Below are 20,072 nucleotides of genomic sequence, written 5' to 3'. Positions count from 1 at the left end.
GTATGATGTATTCGCTTCCTTCTTTTTTTTCTCGGTTTGGTAGACATGTCCTTCACATAGAAAACCTGCGCCACATCATTGGCTAGGACGAATGGTTCGTCTGTGTACCCAAGATTGTTCAGATCCACTGTTTTCATTCCGTACTGTGGGTCTACCTGTACCCCGCCTCCTGACAGATTGACCCACATCATCCCGTTAATCAAATGACAACTCATGTCTATGGCTAGAAAACTTAACCATCTTTGATTAACGAGCTAGTCAAGTAGAGGCATACTAGTGACACTCTGTTTGTCTATGTATTCACACATGTACTAAGTTTCCGGTTAATACAATTCTAGCATGAATAATAAGCATTTATCATGATATAAGGAAATATAAATAACAACTTTATTATTACCTCTAGGGCATATTTCCTTCAATATATACTATCACATGATAGTATATGAGACATGCATATGGGGTAATTGCCCTGGATCGTAAGATGTATTTTTCCTATATATATGTTATTTATAAATTTAATAGGTAAAGTCACGTTATCATTCTCAAAAGAGGGTGGTCTCGTGTGGGGAACACTTTTTATGTCTAATACACCCAACAAAGTCCAAAGCAAAGATGGGGATGTTTCCACGCAACTGTTGTTAGTCTAGGTATAGTGTATATTAAAAGTTCAGTGTTTCCCATACCTTTCATATACAATAATAATTTAAAGTTAGAAACAACCGTGTTAAATCATATGGAAACGTAGGGATTGCAACGAGTCAAAATAAACATGTCGCATTAGTGACACGTATTTACACTTTCTGTTAACACTTTTTGTTGTTTTAATAAAGGATATTTGTCCACATTAGTGTTGTCATGCTAAACGAGCATATATATCACAACATTATGCGTTCTGGTTTCGAGAGACAAAACATGAACACCTGAATGAAAACAAAAAGGTTAACCGTAAATGCTCATAGAAGACGACAAGCAACATTACATAGTATGAGGTTCCGTGGATCACACTTCTCTATGTACTCGCAAGAATGAAAACACTTGACTAGACGATGATAAACCGTTAGAATAGGTGAACATCTTTTGAACAATGAAAATATGACTAACATGGCGCCGCCACAGAAACTGCATTATCAGTTCAGCTGAATATATATGTTTGCACCTCACTTCAATATCTCTTACTTTCTGAAAATGGTATTTGCCTTTCACAGAGGTTTATCGTAATGTGCCTACAAGTTAATAACCGCCAGAAGCTAAGGCAAGGTGAAAATTAAAATATTGTAAGAGTATTGTGACAAGAATTAAAGTATGCTAGAATTGAAGTAAAAACATGAGAGTAAATGAAAGTGATGGGTACTTCAATAGGGCTAATGCATTCTCAGGGAGTCTGGATTCACTACTATTGTGTTTGCTACGTAATTGTGCAAATGCGCAATTAATCTGAGTTCAAATAACTAATCCACTTTATATGTTTTCATGCGTGGGTGGAGCCAAAATAAATATACATGCATGTTGCCACAGCTCCTTATCTACGGACGCCACCACCATCCCTTCCCCTCCCAGGTGAAGGCGGCAATGATTAAGGGTCTACCCGTGGACGTGGCTTAACGCTTTGAGGTCTCCGTTTATTCCCCTTATGAAACATTCTACAGAGGGAAATAGCTTTCGTCATCGCAACACCTCCTCATCCCCGCATCACAATGATAGTAGCATCCCTCAAGTCCTTAAAGGCAAATGTTGTGAGTTCGACTTCATAGAACATCAAGAAGAATAGTTAACACAAACATATAAAGAAAATCATCTATGTTATCGGTGTTCAGATCATATACATACTAGGGTTCCTCCATGTCCCTGGGAACTATGGAGTTTATTCACACATAGAAACAATAAACATCATCATAATGTTCATGGAAATAACAGATGAATGATTAATGTAATACACATATGAATTCACCTAGGGTTTGGTATTACAAAGAGATGAATGGAGTAGCTGATATCAAGGACGTGCATGATGATGATGATGATGATAGACGTTGAAGTCTCCTTGATTGAGGTGTTGGCGTGGCGGTGCTCTTCTACCGATTCCTCCTCCGGATCCCTTTCGAAGGTGGGGTGTTCTACTTTTCTTTTCTCGAATACACACGAGTGCGCGTATCATTCATTAAAGAAGGGGGGAGGGACTCCCAAGTCTTATGTACAACATATTTACATGCCGAATTTTATCCGGCACCACCCAAAGTCATCAGCCTCTCGATATTGCCTACCCTCATCCACCTCAAAACCTCTTACATTTCCTTTCAAGAGGCCGTCTTTAGCCCACAGCCTACCCTCGTCCCTAATCCTGGGAATTGTCGCCGAGAGGGAAGGTGTCGGGCCGTCGAACACAATGTCGTTGCGGTGTTTCGAAATCATCCACATCGTGAGTAAGCATAGGGCCCTAGTGGACTTGCAGTGCATGGTGGTACGCTCTTGTCTAGTGCACCACTCCCCAAGACCTTCATCTTGCTTCGGCTCAAAATCTTGCCTGCCCGTCGTTCTTCCCATCCAATGCCAGACCTGCTTCGGAAAAACGCATCCCACAAGGAGGTGTTGAATGGTCTCCTCGTGTTGATTACAGAGCGGGCAGGCTTCCTGATGTGGTAGCCCTCGTCGTGCTAGCCGATCAGACATCCAGCATCGGTTCTTGAAAGCCAACCACGCGAAGAAACTGCACTGCAAGGGCGCTCTAGATTTCCAAGTGAAAGCCACCGTCGGGGCAACCGTGCGCCCCATGAACCTGGTCGCATAAGCTGACCTCGCTGAAAACTGCCCGTCTTTCTCCCAGGTCCAAGTGACCACGTCCTCCACATCCTCCGTGAGCTGAACAGAAGTTATGAGAGGCCACAGCTGTAGGAATTCCTCCAAGGCCTGCGTGGTTATGTTGGGTCCCAAGTCACTTGCCCAGCTATTGTGATGTATCGCCTCCGAGACGAGATTTGATCTTTTTAGCCGATCGGGCACTAGTCTATGCACTGTCGGGGCAAGCTCCTGTAGCCTATACCCATTGATCCACCTGTCTTTCCAAAAGAGGGTTCTTTTTCGTTACCCACCGAAGTGCGCGCCGCTGCCCGGACCAACTCTAGAGATTCCGTTGGCACCGGGATGTGGAATTTCGCCCATGACCTGTTATTGTCTGCCTTCTGCAACCATGGCCATCTTGCCCTCAACGCTTTGTTTAGCCATTGCAGGTTGGGGATACCAAGTCCACCTGCCCATTTTGGAGAACAAACCATGTCCCATGCGACGGAGCAATTGCTGATGGCAATAAGCCATGCATGTGGCCGTGTGGTGGCGAGTGTGCGTGCAAACTACAGCAGTATTGTGTTTAGTCGAGTCAAATGCATGCACGGGTTAGTTAGTGGCTGCATGGATAAGTTGTTAGCTGGGAGGGATTCTAGGGTAGTTACCTGGGCGTGCGGTACGTGTAGTTAGTGGCCGAACGTGCCGACTAGTTAGCACATGCGTGAGGCCATCCCCTTGTATATATGTTGCATATCAAGCAATGAGATAAAGTCCGTGAGGGCTGGAGAAACAATGTAGCCACTGTGTGATCGCCAAGGGAGCCTCTTGGCAAAGCTTGTGAGTTCTTCCTTGGTGCATGTGTGCATGGGTGTGCGTGGAGTTTCTCCTTGTGTGAGGCAAGAGGTAGAAGAAGAGCGGCGTCGATGGAGGCGGCGCCAACAATTGCCACCCCTCGCCTCCTTCTTGCCACACCACAGGAAACCGCGACAAATCTTTGCGAGGGCAGCTAGGCGTTTTTGCGGGGAGGTCCAGTGCCAGCATGGAGTGTACCGGAATCGTGCAAAGGACTGACTGAATGACTAATAGCCTACCACTTTTAGGTAGAGTAGCGGCTTTCCAAAGAGGCAAGCAGTCTCCAACATGATCCACCAACGCTTGTAACTGAGCTGCAGTCTGCTTTCTGAGCGTCAAAGGCAGCCCCAGGTATTTGCAAGGAAAGGGTGCCACTGGGCATCCCAGCATAGGTGAAACCATCATCATTTCTTCCTGAGAACATCGTATTGGCAGTGTCGCACTCTTTGCCATGTTGGCGATCAGGCCCGAGGCATGTCCAAACAGCCGTAGGATCGCACCACAAGTTGTTGTTTCAATGCTATTAGGCTTGAAGAACACCATTACGTCATCAGCTGATTGTCACGGTTATGCCCTCTTTGTTCTTCTTCTGTGAGATCTGATTGTCAAAGGTTAAATAGTTGACCAGGTGTTCTACTTAAGGTTCACGGTTATGCCCTCTTTGTTCTTCTCCTGCGAGATCTGATTGTCAGAGGTTAAATAGTTGACCAGGTGGTGGCACCGTACGGTACAAGCATTGGTACGAACGGGCAGTGCCCGTACCGCATGTCGCCCTCTCCTCTGAAACACCATGTGTGGATGGTTTTATTCCCATGTGATCTTCTCTTCACATGGTAGGTTATTATAAACATCAATTAGCGTGATTTTCACCCCAAAAAATGTGTTTTCCAATCAGTGCTCGAAATATCCTTCACCTTTAACGACACTAGATGACCTATCGCGCCATTTGGCGCGCAAGACAAACTTGAACCAAGAACTAAAAGAGATCCCTTTGCCTTTTTTTAGCATACGGTTTTGATGTATACTTGTTTATCAAGTGCTATGAATCAATATAGAAATATTTTGAATTGTTTGTTGTGTAGGAAAGGCGAAAGCCCACTATGAACTGAAAGCAATTATTTTGATAAACTTAGGAGTGCACATGGGTTTTTATCATATAATGGCCTTGCTTTCGAGTGTATATGATATTGAAAGAACACAAAGGTTTGATATCATAGATAGCCAAATACGCGATTCAAATAGTTTTTGACACAGGTGATACATTGCAGTTAAGTTAGTACTACATGGTAAGATAGGATGAAATGTTTGGTTTTGTTGGCAATTGATACATTGTCCTTCCACAAGGAGAGATTGTGTCCATCTCTATCACTGGATTCGTAGGTCTCATGGTCTTTGATGGTTAAATGGAGCCTCTTGACAACTTCTGCAAGCATGTATTCTCCTGTTTATTTCACCATGGATTTGTGACAGCTGAAACGCATAGGAGCAGTATAGATTAATGTCCTGGAATTTATCAAGTGACATATATGACTACACTTTTGAAGATTCTCTATATGACTACACTTTTGAAGATTCTCTATGGGCAATGTAGAAGATCTAAGTCAGGCTGCTGAACCAACTACAAAAATAATAATATTTAGGCAATATTTCAAGTGAATGGGTAAGGAATTAATAACATGGAGAGCTGCACTATCATCATTAACAGAAGGAAAAAGCATAGACAATGAAGAATATTTGTCTCAGTTCAGAACATACATGAACATGACTATAGACACACAAGATTTATTTTCCATAATATGCACAATTTAATTTAAAGAAATCCATGTTGCTTTATAGTAGGAAGAACACACCTGCATCGACAAAAATACAAAAATGTAAGATCCGAATAACTATACAGATAGGCGACACAATAAAATGTAAGACATGTCAACATAGAGCACTGTGTCCAGGAGCAGTTCTTAGGAATAGCAGTCAAATACATCATATAGTAATGGGATCCAACACAATCAACCCATGGTACCTTTTCTACAGAAAAAACATACAAAAATATGATATAAATGTTTCTTCTAATCTTCTCTACCAAATATTATCTGTCTGATCATCGTGACTATGATCAGTCTAATAAAATATGCAAGCAATATGATTACTACGAAAAAGATGGACACAAATTTGTGAGCTTCCTTGTGCACAAATCAGAATTCATGTGTGTGGTTATTGTTGGTATACATAGTGCTGACTGGTCTCTTATACAACAAGGTAGACGCAGAAGGCAGAGTAGACTATGAAAATCAAAGTTACTGGGTTGCAGCTTTTTAAATACCCATGCTTTGCAACAACAGAAAAAATCACTTTAAATCTATGAGAGAAAATAATGTATTACCGACAGTATGGAGGGGAGGATGAAGGAGCAGCTCCCTCACTACCTCCTCTGGCCGCCTCTTCAATTTCATAGCCATTCTCACAACCACTTTGAAATATGAAAAGGTTGAAGTACATAATAATATAGGAAAAATATTTCATAACCATTATCCCGAGGTGCACTCTTTTGACAATGATAAATATTATCCATATATTGGATAATGAAAAGTACAGCACATAAGCATACACTCCTTATCACCAACAATATTTATCATTAGCCCCCAAAAAAGTCTCAAATCTCATGTGCGTGACTTAGAGCCATGATACATACCTACGGACAAGTGAATAATTAATAGGCTATGCCTACGAAGAACAAACAATAATAAAACAACATCTGACACGGTAGATTGGTGAAGAACAGAAACAATTACCCCTGTGAAATATTTTTGTAGCACTTAATGAGCTTCATGACACGGCAGGAGTATCTATCATTGGTGTCACATGCCTTAGAGCCATCCACAACTTGATGGAACATTCACCATGTACCAACATGATGAGAGCCTGTATTACATACATCTAACATTATTCACCAGTTGTGAAAATGGATACCAAAGAACAACCAACTTATCAAATTTGTTGAAAAGTAATCCAGAAATTGATGCCTAATGATCAGACTCAGGCCTCAGTACAAACAACGCCATATCGTTTTCTACCTCCAAAAGTAGTATATATGTTTCAGTGGCAACCAAAGAAGCTCCAGCAGCAACAAATAAAATAAGGGGAACCAAAATAAAGAGGCATTCCTCTGATGAGTTAACATACCTCAACACACATTCCCCCGGATCTCTCCTCTCGGATAGAGACCAGTCGAATTTGTCCCATCGGATGCCACCAGTATGTGTTCAAGACCAGCAGTGACAGAAAGGAACCAATTATAACAATGACAAATCATTGAGCTAGCAGACGAAAATGAAGGAGCCAGTAAAATGAACAATCAAAATGTACAAAGAGCTAAGATGCTACAGGATGGAGGCGACTACGACACTACGCCCAAATTTTGTTATTTATATTGGCCTAATTATTTGACGCGGATCTTTGATGTAGCTCTGCATTTGAATTGCTTGTCTGCGGCAACAGAAACTAAAACTAAAAAGATCAGGGAAATAAGGGGACAAATATTGTACAAACCAAGCATTCAAACCACGCACGTAAGAATATTTAGATGCCGATTGGATCATAAGAGAATAGATATTTTCGTATGAAATTGATATATAGCATTATGAGAAAGGCATGGGATTAGATTACGATAGCTTATTTATACTACGTTTATCAAGAAAGCTACACATAGGTTATGCATATAGACAGCTTCGATCATTTAGCTCGTGGTGAGTAGTGATGAATATCACGTAGTCATCGTTGCAGATGCCATCGGTATCGAATATGACTTCATCATCTAAGTAGCTCTTCATGGTGGGTGTGTCTGGTGGGTTGCCATTGCCAAAAATAAAAATGCCTTCCATACCATCATCCAACCCCTAATAATACTTGTTTGGTTCCTGTAGAATGTTCTCTAATTATAAGTTGCATCATTAAGGTGATCTGCAACATATCTTATATGCGACAGAGTATGACCCTTTGCGCCCCTGACGCAAAAACCAAGAGAAAACCAGGCATTCAAACCATGCAAGAGTAGTTTAGAGATTGATAATAAAACATGAATATGTATGAGCAAGGCCTCAGGAACATCACTTAACTAAAACATATTTGGTTCTAATGGATGTACTAAGACATATTTGGTTCTAATGTAGGTACTGTCAAATATGTAGCAAGCAAGCTTCAAAGTGGCTACAAAGCTTAAATTAAAACATGAGAAATCAGGCAATTTCTTGTTTGCCACTTGAAGGCCATGTTGAAGAAGACAACGATGCATAATTACTACCATAAGCAACTACGGATGGAGGCCCTCGGTGTGATACGCCAAATGGTCCTGCCTGAACAGTTTGTTGTCTCTTCTAAAAAAAGAACAGTTTGTTGTGCCCTAGTTGACACAACTTGGTTCATAGGTGACTAAGAAAATAAAGGAGAATGAAGTCATCAGAGCAGGTTTTATTTTTCTGACAATGCATCACAATCTTCATAGCACAAAAGAACAAAGTCATGTTTTGGGTCATTTTTGTAATCTTGTTTTACAGCACAATGCTCCTCATACATTGTGAGTTCCTGAAATTAGACAGTAAAGGTTGTATCATTAATAACAGACCCTACAAATTTATTTTTTTATACTTTGGTCTAGATTAATATAAAACACCCTTGTTCGATGGCCTACTATTTGTAGCACAACGTTTAAAATGAGAAGGAATACAATATTAGAAACTTACCATGTAAGGGTTCCATTACTACATCGGCATGACTATAGATGGGTGCATAATTTGGAGGATAAGAGCCTGAGAAAAATGATCCTGGTAGAACAGAAAGCCTTCCCAATTGCCAACTGGAAGAGACATGCAATTGTTGCGCTGGTGGATACATGCTTGGTGTCTCTGAAAAAACACCAAGTCCTGGCCCTTCTGGGTGATGAAATTCATGTGTGTTGGTCCAAATTTACAATGGCCAAATTTCTGGCCCTTCTGGAGCACCCTTTCTCACCCTGCATAACGAAAAGAATCTTCTGCTTAAATGTCATTATTGACCTATAAATTTGTAACACAAACTGAACCTATGAAACTAAAGTTGCCAACTAATTAGGACTGGAAATAACAAACCCATACTCTGAAGGTAACTTAATATAAACAACGGCAAAAGAAGGAGGCAGCTAGCAACAAACCATGGAGCTATTCTTATTTTCGAGATAGGAAGCATAACGAAAAGCTTTTGAACTATAATATATACAGCACAAATCTTGGCAGTCAAAAACAGCAGCGCGTGTGATGACAAGAGAGTGCCACAACAACAAGACCTGTAATACAAAAGAAAATAACAAAGCAAGAACAACTCAGGCATGGAAAATACACAGATTAAGAATTCTACCAAGTGACTAATTAATATTGGGAACGTGGAGGCTGAAAAAATAAAAATAAAAAGAACAGGACACCATTCTTCCTTGCATATAACCAATCGCAGCGCATGCAAGCAGGAACATGAAAAATTCAGAAAGTGACAACTTCAAATGCAATGGCTTAGGCTAGAGCACACATGCGATAGCCAATTAGAGCACATCCAGCGAGAAGTTTAGCACAAGATGCACCAGATAGAATAGATAAACTGTACATAGTCACCCAAAACACATGGCAGAAACGGACAAACTTAAACACATTCAATCATTATGCATCTCAGAATCCAAAGAAAATAGAACTGAAAAGAGGAAGCACAAACTTTGGCAACGAACAACAGTACATGAACCAACAAGACAGTGGAAGAGTGACATGATCTGCAACACAAATGGAAAGAACATAGGAAACAGATCAGGCATAGAAAATGCATGAAAGTATATAAAATAACAAACAACGGTACATATAGATTAACTGAAATGCATTGGGTCAGCCCAAAACACACAGAACATGACCAATGAAAGCACATAAAAATGTAAATGCAGGAAAAGATGTGCAAGGTAGAATGGATTGGTGCCCGAGGTTGTGTCCTTGCCTGTGCAGTGCTCAAACAAATAGGCTGCAAGATTACAAATGTCACAAATTAATATTACAAAAAATGCTTTACTTTTATAGATCATACTTGTACAGGTTTGGACTGGAACATAAAATTAGCACCCACAGGGAAACAAAGTTCACGTATACAAATGTTACTAATTTCATTGCATCATTTCCATGTTTCAACTGTAGATACTTCTAAATACGTCTGTGTTAAAGAAGAAGAAAAATCTGTACCACATTATATACCATGGTGAATAATATTGTTGATCAGAGGGGGCAATAAACAGTAATATTTTATAAGAAAATATCTCTAAACTTCTTAAAGTCATTGGATTCAAGCTAAACTGTTCGCGACTTTGATAAGAATGAACGAATGTGTAAAAAAACTAAAGATCCTAACACACCTTATGCTAGAATTTCCATATGAATAACTAACAGAATAAAAAAAATTATCGGGCATATACAGGACAGCAGTGCACTTCCACTACCTTGAGTTCCAAGAAGAATCAAATGATATTGATGGTAAATTGGTAACTGAATCTGCAGGTTACATGTATGGTTTTATGCTCTTCTGTTCTACCTAGGAAACTAATCAATAGCAAAAACTACTGGCATACACTATACAGTTTAGATTCACAATGCTGTAGGAGAAATGGCATTTTGAAGCATAAATTAATATCAATGAGCACCGAGTAATTTTCAAAAAAAATGCATCATAGATCAAGTATATAAAAACATGTTTAGTGATGTAAACACAACACCATAAAAAAATTAAAACACCCATTTAAAAGCTAGCCTGTCAAAAGTTCAACTGAACAGGTCACCATCGAAGGAACATATACCAAAACAAACCCATGATTCAAATAACTGAATAATTCATGCATAAAAAGACCATTAGAAACACTTATAAGCTCATTCATGACCAGCCTGTATTTAACTCCAGGTTGAGGAAACCACATGCATATAAGATTACTGGATGCCAACATGATCGAGTAAGATGTAAAACATGAATGAACAAATAGAGAGAATGCATTTGCATGTCCTGTGGTGTACTTGCCACCTACCAGGCCTCTGAGGTTGGAATCTGCCATTGTGCCAACATAAGGCATGATTACGGTAACACCCACAGGATCTCAAATGAAAGTGAGCTCACCACCTAAAGAAGGAACTCCTCCCCAGTGCTTAACGCCAGACTGTAAAGCCAGCTCCTTGTACACCACATCAATTTATTCCAACGTCTCGGTGTGTTTGCTGACAAAACTGGAGAGAAATAAAAGATGATTATAAATTAAAATAGTTTATAAGGAGTACAGCAGGTCCCTGTTCCGCTGCCAGATCAAGGATGGAGTAAACTAAAACACTTTGTTGTTAAAACTTCCCCTCCCTGTTCCGTGAATCGACTGACAAATTCTATTGCCAGTTTCTTCTCTTTGTAATGCATACATACACATAGAGAGGAGTATGTAGTATACAAGTTGTTGTTGCTCAAGCAATGTATATGTATGCACGTACATCTTATATAGATATAGGCTTGAGATTTCTATATAAGATGGACTGAAGAGGGGTGGACTGCAGTAGTTCTGTATAACCAACATGAGGGTGGACTGTAGTAGTTTCCCGATGGATGGGGATATGCTCGGCTTCAGGGTCCCATTTCTGATTCATGAGCCTCTATCTTAGGCATAGTAGGCCAATTTTGCAGTTGCATTATCGGCTGACACCATGCTTGCCCTTATAAAGTAGTAACCGAAATCAGGTAGAAATGATGTGTTTCCACCAATGAGATATGGTTGCCTAGTAAATCTGCTCACCATCATCAAGAGTTCAGTTAAACCTGCACCAAATCTGGGCGAAGGACGTGGCAGCTCGACCATGGGTATGGAGCAGAGAAGCCTACGGAGGAAACAAAAGATGGGGAATGCGGGGAAGGGAATCGGGTGGAAGAACGTGGCATCTCAACAGTGAAGAAAGTAATAACCTTACCTAGGGTTCCAGGCTGCACACCACTGTCGTCGTCCTCCCGAGACACCGTCCTTGGTGTCGCGTTCAAGTGCTCGAGATGGAGCCTTGTAGGATCGAAGGAGGCTCCCCTTGACCCGTGCTCCTCCTGCCAAGAACAGGTGATTAGCGATAGAGAAGGGGCAGGGAACGGTGGCAGCGCGAGTTAGCAACAGAGAGAAGGGGTGGATAGATGGGAGTGGTGTGGCGGCTCACCTCAAGCCGTCTTCCTCGCTGGCCGTTGGTCGCTTCAGGCGGTGAATCAACCCGCACCGCCGACGCCGCTGTTGACCGCCACCGGAGAAGCATGCCTCCGTGCCCGCCGGTCGAGCCACCGCCAGGACGCCCGGTTCTCCTCTTCCTCCTCCAGATCCGGGGCTGGCGGCGCAGGAGAGGACAAAGACGGCTGGGGCGAGAGAAGACGACGGAGAGGGAGGCAGACAAGGTGTGGGGAGAGGAGAGGAGCCGGCGGCGGCAAGAGGGGATGAGGGTCGCGGGGGAGACGCGCCCATTGCCTCCTGCCCTTTTTCTCTGTTTTTTTCCTCGCGCTGCTCTCCCCTGCGCGGTGCGTTGTGCGCTCGCTGAGATTTATACTGCACGTGAAAAGACTAAAATGCCCTCGGCGGGGTGCAGAACTTACAGGCGGTGGCAGCAAAACTGTTCATAGCGAATTAGGGGCGACGTGGAGGGCTTGGTTCTGCCTAGCACTTCTTCAGGGTTTATATGTTCAATGGTAGAATCAGGCAAAAAGGACACTTGAATGTAGTAAAATTCCAAATATCTCACGACTATTATGCGAAAACAAAGGTTAAGAAGTGATGCAAAATGGGCTCATCTGAACTCCGGTCTATGGCATGACATTTACATTGTTCGTGAGACTAACATATGACATAAACTAGTTGTATCTCGTAGTGGGTCTATCCGACTCAACAATTCATGCAAGTGAATCACTTTGATTACATCCGAGTGAGTCACTCAGATCCCTATACGAGTCCATACTATTAGGTTAACATCTCTATGCCAGTCATCAACCGAGTCGTATACTAGTACGAGGATACAAGTTCGCATAACCTTATCAACTCTCTCTACATGCGTGCGCGCGCGTGTGTGTTTATACAATTTAACCAGTAAATTCTTATCCCATTCTTAAAAGAGAGTGGTCACATGTGGATCACATTTATTATTAGGTCTAACTTAATAACTTGAAAGAACATCCAGTTCACCGCGACACGACCACAAGCCCATCCCTTCAAAAACGCACTACCGAAGGACAGAGAAGCAATACCGTCACACTAGCATCCGAATAGATTTGAGCATCCATGAATGAAACTAGACCAAATGGGGATGCCTTGCCACCGCCGTCCATGGTGGTCGTGCGGGCTTTCCCACCGGCAGCCTCAAGCATCAGCATGAGAGCTGATGTTGGTTGGAAAGCCTGGGGTCTATATGGTTGTGCAACCATCTAAGTAGCGCACCGAACGTGACAACATGGGGGTTGTGGAAAGGGATTGTACTTTTTTGTGTCCTCGAAATACCAAACATTGGGTCGATACAAAACTGGAAGAGATAAATGTTGGACTAGGAAAATATGAAATTTTGGATGAGAGTAGTCCTATCATTATGGAAAACACTTGTCTTCGGCGTGCCGGCAAAAGCATGGGCTGGCCGCCTCACGCACGCGTTCAGCGCTTTTCACTTCCAGGTCCACTATAATGGGTGAGACCCCGTCCAGTGCCTTATCTCTTCCCCGTCCACTATTTTCTTTCCTTTCTTCCTCATCCTTTCCTCTTCTCTCTGATAAACAAGCCAAGTACCACATCATACCGATCTGCTGCTCCGGCGAGCTACCTCCTAACCTCATTAGATACCTTTTCTCCTGCGAGAGCCGCTCGCCTCAAGGCCCCCCACCATGCCTGCTGCGAACTACAGCCAGCGGCTGGGAATGATACAAGCAGGGGCAACCAGCGACCACTGGAGTTGCCACGGTTGTCACCAATGCTGCGGTGGCGCTGCCATGAAGACCATGCCCATGCGGTGGTTGGTGTAGTTTCCAGCGGTGCTACAACCGCGGGCACTAATGCTGCAACCGGTAGCAGGAGTTGTTGCGACCGGCGACGGAATTTGCTGCCTTGAGGCTGATGGTAATGGAGAAGACGGGAGCGGACGCGTTGGTGCTACAACCAGCATCCGGCGTTGCTGGAACGACAACCGCCATTTGCTACAACCGGCAGTCTTGCAACACCGGAGAGGATGATACCGCGTGCTGGAATCGGCCGTCACCCCGGGCGGCGGAAAAAAACTGCAACCATTCGTTGGTAAAGCTTCAACCTCCCGATGAATTTGTTGGAACCGGTATTCAATTTTGCTCAAACTGGCCAATTTTTTTCTACAATCAATCAACGAGAGTTCTTGCTAGTAAGTTTTTTTTGCTAGAACCGCTGTTCAATTTCGTTGGAACCGTGTAAATTTTTGCTACAATCGATCACCCGAGAGTTCTTCTTGATGAGTTGTTTTGTTGGAACCGGTGTTCAATTCTGCTGGAACCGGGTAACTTTTTGCTTCAACTGACAAATGGTGGATTTGCTACTTTCCAAGTTTTTTGCTGGGCACGACTATGTAAGTCGACGACCACAGCGACGCCGGTGGTGCTCCAACCATGGTGAACGTGCGCTGGAACCGGCGCCGCCGGAGCTGCAATGGCCTGGTTCCTGAGCTATGGACGCGACGTGCGGCAACTGCAAGCTTCAGCAGAAGGGTGGTAGGGGGCTACGACGGTGGTGCTGCAACGAGTAGCGGTGCAAGGGGACGGGGTGCTGCCACCCCTCGCCTGAGCGCACACGCATGTGAGCGAGAGCAGAGATGCTCACGGGGAACATGAAGGAGGGGATTTCCTGCTCACGTTGACCAAAGCGATAGGAAGGAGATGATTCGGCGACTGGCTACAAATCATCAGATCAAACAATGGGGGCTGACCGGCCGAAACATTGGGTCGGCGCGCCCGCGCCTAATACTGGCCTATCGGTATGGACCACGTTAGTGTATATAGGGTATAATAACGCATCCAACTCGCAAGGTCCGTCACCTATATTCAGAGAACATATTTATGTAATATATAAATTTAATAGGTAAAGTCGTTTTATCATTCTCAAAAGAGGGTGGCCCCGTGTGAGGAACACATCCTGAGCAAAGACGGGGAGGTTTCCACTCAACCTTTGTCGCTCTAGCTATAGTGTATATTAGAAGCTAAGTGTTTCTGTTACCTTTCATATACAACAATAATTTAAAGTTAGGAACACCTGTAAATCACATGGAAACGTAGGGCTCGCAACGAGGCAGAATAAACATGTCGTATTAGTGACACGTATTTACACTTGCTGTTAACACTTTTTGTTCTTTTCATAAAGGATATTTGTTTGCATTAGCGTTGTCATGCTAAACGAGCACATACACTTGTCTAGACGATGGTAGACCGTCAGAAAAGGTGAACATCTTTTGGACAACAGGAAGTATGACTAACGTGGCGCCGCGGCCGAAACTGCATTATCAGTTCAGCTGAATTTGTATCTATCTCGAGTATTCAAGACAGCAAAACCTTGTAGTAGTACTACTGAAATAAAATAAACATGAGAGGATCGCACCCTCAACCCATGGGTTAGCCATAGCCAAAACCCGTTCAGTGTTACCCGCGTGACTGGGCCTCTCCGTCTCTCTTCGCCGGTTCCCCACGGGGTTAGAAAGTTTAATCCATACCATTCCTCGCCCAATTTTGTTCTAATCAATCACCTTTGCCCCAGTTCCATTTCGGAAACCTTCCATGGAGCCCGTGTTCTTCTCACTGGAGGAGGCGATGCGCGAGCCCGACCCTAACCCCTGCCGGACCTCGTCGCCGCCGCTGGAGGCACACGTGCTCGCCGGAGGACTCGGAGGAGTGGGCGCCGGCAAGGTCGTCGGCGGTGGCGCGACAGAATGGTGCTTCCACGAGTCCGTGGACGAGCCGTGGCTGCTCAACGTCCCCACCGCGCCAGTGGCGAACCCCGAAGCTTCGACGCTTTACCCTAATCCCACGGCCGAGGGGAGCCGCAAGAGGCGGCACGACGTCCATGAGATGGTGGGCGCGGTGGAGGTCATCCCCACGCCGCCTGCGGCGAGCCCGGTGGTGGACCCCGTGGCTTACAACGCGATGCTGAGACGGAAGTTGGACGCGCATCTCGCCGCCGTCGCCATGTTAAGGGTACGCTACTAATCGAAGTACTAATCGCTTTATTTTAACCATCATCATAGTACAAATGAAGGAAACGATTTCTGATTTGTGATAAAAAAAATAAATCATACACATACGTTGACTAATTTTTTTTCAAGAAAAAAAGGTCGAATTTGCTCAACGAATTAATATGCATGCAATATTTCAAGATTTGCTAAGCGTGACACCGCCTTTTCTGGAAATAAGTCGAATTTCCTCATATGTGAACCAGCCAATCCATTTTGTGTCCATCGGTGCTCTGGCGTCATCCATAACAAGAACAGCTAGCGTTGCACAAAAGAGTCATACTTGGTAAAAGTTCCAGAATGGGTATCTTTTTTACTAAATTTTGAAAAGAGGCAAATTTTTGTCAGTTCTCACGAGCTGGAAAAGGCATCGATTGGGAGGGTTGTGGCGACAGCAGGGAGAAAGGTATTGGAGTTAGGGTTAAGATGTGTGGAATTTTACATACGGAGGGAGGAGATATAATTTTCACTTTGTTTAAATATTCCCCTCAAGAAATTCTTTGTTTCCCGTATGAATATAGTGTCCCTAAAATATTAAGTGTGCATCTTTCATGTTTAACTTCCACTTTTGGCATGTAAACCCATGTACAGACCACTCCGGGAATTTGCCGACAAAGCTCCCATGACAATGGAGCATCGCAAAATCCAGATTCCATCCAAGGCTCAGAAAACCACACCGGAGGTACTCAATTGTGCCTAATTACGTCTTTGCTACTTATGAAACAATATTATGGAATAATATATGCTAAGCTAAGTTGACTGTGCATCACTTGTTTTCATATCTAGTTGTTTCGCTTTACTATTTGTGTGCATATGGGTAATGAGATTCATGTGCAACAAATGTCATGTGGTGCTGCAGATGTCAGTGTGCATCAGCTTAGCTCTTCCTCATTGGAGCCATCACCATCAGATGGTGATATGGAAGGGGAGGCACAAACAATTGGAACTATGCATATTAGTGCAGAGAAAGCGAATAAGAGGTAATATATGTTGTATATTTATTTCGTGGTCCTTCCATTCAATCCTACTTTTTGTACTATAACTTGTGTGTCCAATGTTTTTGTTTTCTTATGTGGAGATATCTGTATTGTTTTATCTTTAGTTTTCCCTACATCAATTTTGGTAGTCTCTTTGTGGCTTTGTACTGGATGGAGTTGGCTTATACCTTAGATTTTATCCAAAATTTTGATTGATTTTCATGCACCTTGGCATGTACTTAGGAACACATTTATGATTTTTTTTATGCATTATTATCCATATAGTGGTACAAATTAATTTGAAACATTGCCACGCAATCAATCTTGCATATGGAGGGTGAATTCATATTTGTGTGAGAAGACGTACTAGATATATCTTATTTTGTTGTTGTTGGCGTCTTCATGGTGTGAAACCTGATTTAGCATGGTTAGGATTTTTGGTGGAGCTTGTCGTGATCACAAACTACAATTTTTTTTATCTCATGGAGTTTTATCCCTCCTCTTATTGAAATGGGTGTGCATGTCTCATGCACGTTAATGAAAATTTTACATTTAATTACATCATATGCCAAATACACCACTACCAATTATCATATTTGGCAAACATTTGTGAACATCTATTTTTGTTGTCGTTTAGCCCTCAAGTCCCGCCTTTTAAGCACATTCCTCATATGATTTCAGGAAAGAATCTAACAGGGATTCGGCAAGACGCTCAAGGAGTAGAAAAGCAGCTCATACGAAGGAACTAGAGGAGCAGGTCTGATATTTTAAACACTATTTTACTTCTCAAGATGAAAATTGCATACTACACGAGCAAGGAATCTGATGACCGCTGCTAAAACAATACAGGTCTCACTATTAAGAGTCGCAAATAACTCTTTGATGAGACATCTTGCAGATGTAAGTCAAAGATACGTTAATATCTCTATTGACAATAGGGTACTCAAGGCAAATGTTGAAACCCTAGAAGCAAAGGTATGTCTTGCTTCTACATTGGTGTGTTATACATATTGAATCCCGAATTATCCTCTAGCAAACATGTGTCAATGCGCATAGCTGCAATGAGTTTCAGTACGCCAATTAAATGTTGCGAGAATTTGAAGGATCAATAGTGTTGACTGGATGGAGGGGTGGAAAGGTGACTATCAAATTATATAAACGATAATATCATTTTAATGATATTGTTGAAATGAAAGGTATTTTAGTGTAATTCTATATTAACAATTGTAGGTGATGCGAGCAATCCAGAAAGTTGCAAGAACATCACAAACAATCAAGGCAACTGTGCAAACAAAGTATGAACAAAAATTAATATGCCCGAGAAAATAGGCGCGGAGATGGTGATGTAGACCTGAAGTTCAAATCCTTACAGCCTGTTTGTTTGGGGGGGAGTTGGAGCTAGGGAATGGGAGTTTAAGGTGGTTGGGACTAAAAATCTCTTGATTGGTTCATGGACTTGGGAATTAACAAGGGAAGGGGAAGGGGAATTAGGAGGCCCAACTCCCATCGATCTCTTCCCTGGGGGGAACCCTGGTAATTCCGCGAAGGAATGGGAGTTGACGCCTAGAAGAAAATTGTTACAGATTTATTGGCCCACCTCCCGCAAAGAAAGGAAAAAACTCCACGAAAATCCTACTACTTGCAGCGACATCATTTTTCCTCCAAATAAATCGGCCAGCCTAACTGCTTACTAATCTACAGATGCAATGCCGAGCACGAGCACATCTCATGCAAGAGGGGCACCCAGCAGCGTGTAGCCCATCTGATTTTGCTACGTAACAAAGTTCGACGCAGATCTATTTTCCCTTTCTATTCTCTTTTTTGCCTTCACATGTTACAGATTTTGTTTCAACATTTGCGTGTCCCCTTCTTTATCTATTGTTCATTAGAATTATTCCCACATATAATTCCCACCCCACACCAAACGTGGGATTAGGACTAATAGTCCACTTGCCAAGCCTAATCCCTCAGGCAATTCCCTCTCATAAATTCCCAATCCCTTTCCCTTAAACAACCAAACACGTTGTTAGGTGATTCCATGCATCCAATGGAGAGGCATGGGTACCAAGTCTTGATGGCCACAAATGTTTATCCTTCTTCTCCATCAGATTCTTGCATTAAATGTAGTAACGAATCAACTCGTGAATGGTGACAACCAATGCAACGACATAGTAGATTACATTCAACTCTAAAGAAAGAACAAACATAGTTTCATTGTGGACAATATATTAACTAGTGTAGGTGTTTAACATTTAACATGGTTGCATTGCAGGTAAAGATGGTCGAGGAAACTATGAAGAGGGTTACATGCACCAACAATTTTCCTCAAGCAATATCTAGCTCATCTCTCAGGATTCCTTTCAGTGGCTCCCCATTGGATGGTATCTGTGATAATCCATTGCCAACCCAGAACACCTCACTTAGCTACCTCCCCACTACAACAACAAATTTTGTTGTGAAAAACAACTACATCCCTGAGCCAGCTCCGGCATTCCAGATCCATGATCAAATGTCTTCGCTAAATATGCAACCTGTGTCATGCCTGGATCATCACCCACAAAGGATGCACATAGGTATTCCTACATCGACACCTACTCCGCAACGGGAATCTACTACATTGGATTCAAATGAAATAGTCAACATGATGATGTAGTAGGAATTATATGAGAGACCTGAGCAGGATTTTTTTTTTATATTCATTATTGTTGTTGACCGTTGGGGGTATTTATAGTTTGGCTTGTTAAGTGGACATTTCTTAGACTTGTTTAAGAAACATCTATTGTTGTTGTTTCAGAATAAGAACCTAGACATAGTTGGTCTCCGATAACCATATATTAAAGGTTATTGGACAATAAAGTGGTGTGGTTGAGTCAGACTTTTTATCTTCCACATGTTTCTTCATAACACTTTAATTATCTATGAACATCCCAGTATATGGTCGTTTATTTTCTATTAGGACGCTTTTATGGCAAGTTTTACTTTGCATATATTTCAAAAAAAACTTTTCCATATGTATTGCAACCCCATGTGTTTATGGTGTGCTGGAGCTGGCAAGTCTATCATGAGCAAGTCTTTAATAGGACTATCTAAAGGCATGGTTGATGAAGTCGGTTACATTCTCCCTTAGCTTACGGGTGATTGGGCAACAATATCCATACCACATTTATAACCTATACAAATGTAGAAGTATGAATTATGC

At 42.5% G+C, this 20,072-nt stretch overlaps 1 protein-coding gene and 1 long non-coding RNA gene across 12 annotated transcripts; one reads left to right on the top strand and one right to left on the bottom strand.

Annotated features, from left to right (window-relative positions):
* Nucleotides 1-4,814: 4,814 nt before the first annotated feature.
* Nucleotides 4,815-12,172, bottom strand: LOC123494030 (uncharacterized). 10 transcript variants are annotated; one of them, XR_006663866.1, is made up of 9 exons: nt 11,847-12,172; nt 11,616-11,739; nt 11,444-11,525; nt 10,786-10,892; nt 6,808-8,632; nt 6,417-6,546; nt 6,008-6,316; nt 5,383-5,477; nt 4,815-5,097 (listed from the first exon to the last, which is right to left on the bottom strand). It is a non-coding gene; the product is annotated as an uncharacterized lncRNA (long non-coding RNA). The 10 variants fall into 10 exon arrangements; XR_006663862.1 differs by lacking the exon at nt 11,444-11,525 and adding an exon at nt 9,358-9,412; XR_012184996.1 differs by having other exon boundaries at nt 6,808-10,892.
* Nucleotides 12,173-13,373: 1,201 nt separating this feature from the next.
* On the top strand, nt 13,374-19,746 carry LOC109773416 (bZIP transcription factor RISBZ1). Of its 2 annotated transcripts, none has more exons than XM_020332106.4 (7): nt 13,374-13,945; nt 15,425-15,861; nt 16,488-16,578; nt 16,756-16,876; nt 17,555-17,630; nt 17,723-17,848; nt 19,146-19,746. In XM_020332106.4, exons 2-7 carry the CDS (start codon nt 15,445-15,447, stop codon nt 19,524-19,526), a joined length of 1,212 nt encoding a protein of 403 aa, XP_020187695.1. In that variant the 5' UTR covers nt 13,374-13,945; nt 15,425-15,444; the 3' UTR covers nt 19,527-19,746. The 2 variants fall into 2 exon arrangements, with proteins under 2 accessions (XP_020187695.1, XP_040245201.1); XM_040389267.3 differs by lacking the exon at nt 13,374-13,945 and adding an exon at nt 15,221-15,359.
* Nucleotides 19,747-20,072: the final 326 nt, after the last annotated feature.

Source organism: Aegilops tauschii, chromosome 1 (assembly GCF_002575655.3).
Source record: "Aegilops tauschii subsp. strangulata cultivar AL8/78 chromosome 1, Aet v6.0, whole genome shotgun sequence".
Taxonomy (NCBI): Eukaryota; Viridiplantae; Streptophyta; class Magnoliopsida; order Poales; family Poaceae; genus Aegilops; species Aegilops tauschii.
Note: the sequence above shows the minus strand (reverse complement) of the source record. Positions and strands in the feature narration are given on the sequence as shown.

Bases quoted from the DNA above. Each gene is read 5' to 3' on its own strand.
- LOC109773416 (XM_020332106.4), top strand. From the start codon at position 15,445: ATGGAGCCCGTGTTCTTCTCACTGGAGGAGGCGATGCGCGAGCCCGAC. The intron at 15,862-16,487 runs GTACGCTACTAA...ACCCATGTACAG, and splicing joins CCGCCGTCGCCATGTTAAGG to ACCACTCCGGGAATTTGCCG. The intron at 17,631-17,722 runs GTCTGATATTTT...AAAACAATACAG, and splicing joins CGAAGGAACTAGAGGAGCAG to GTCTCACTATTAAGAGTCGC.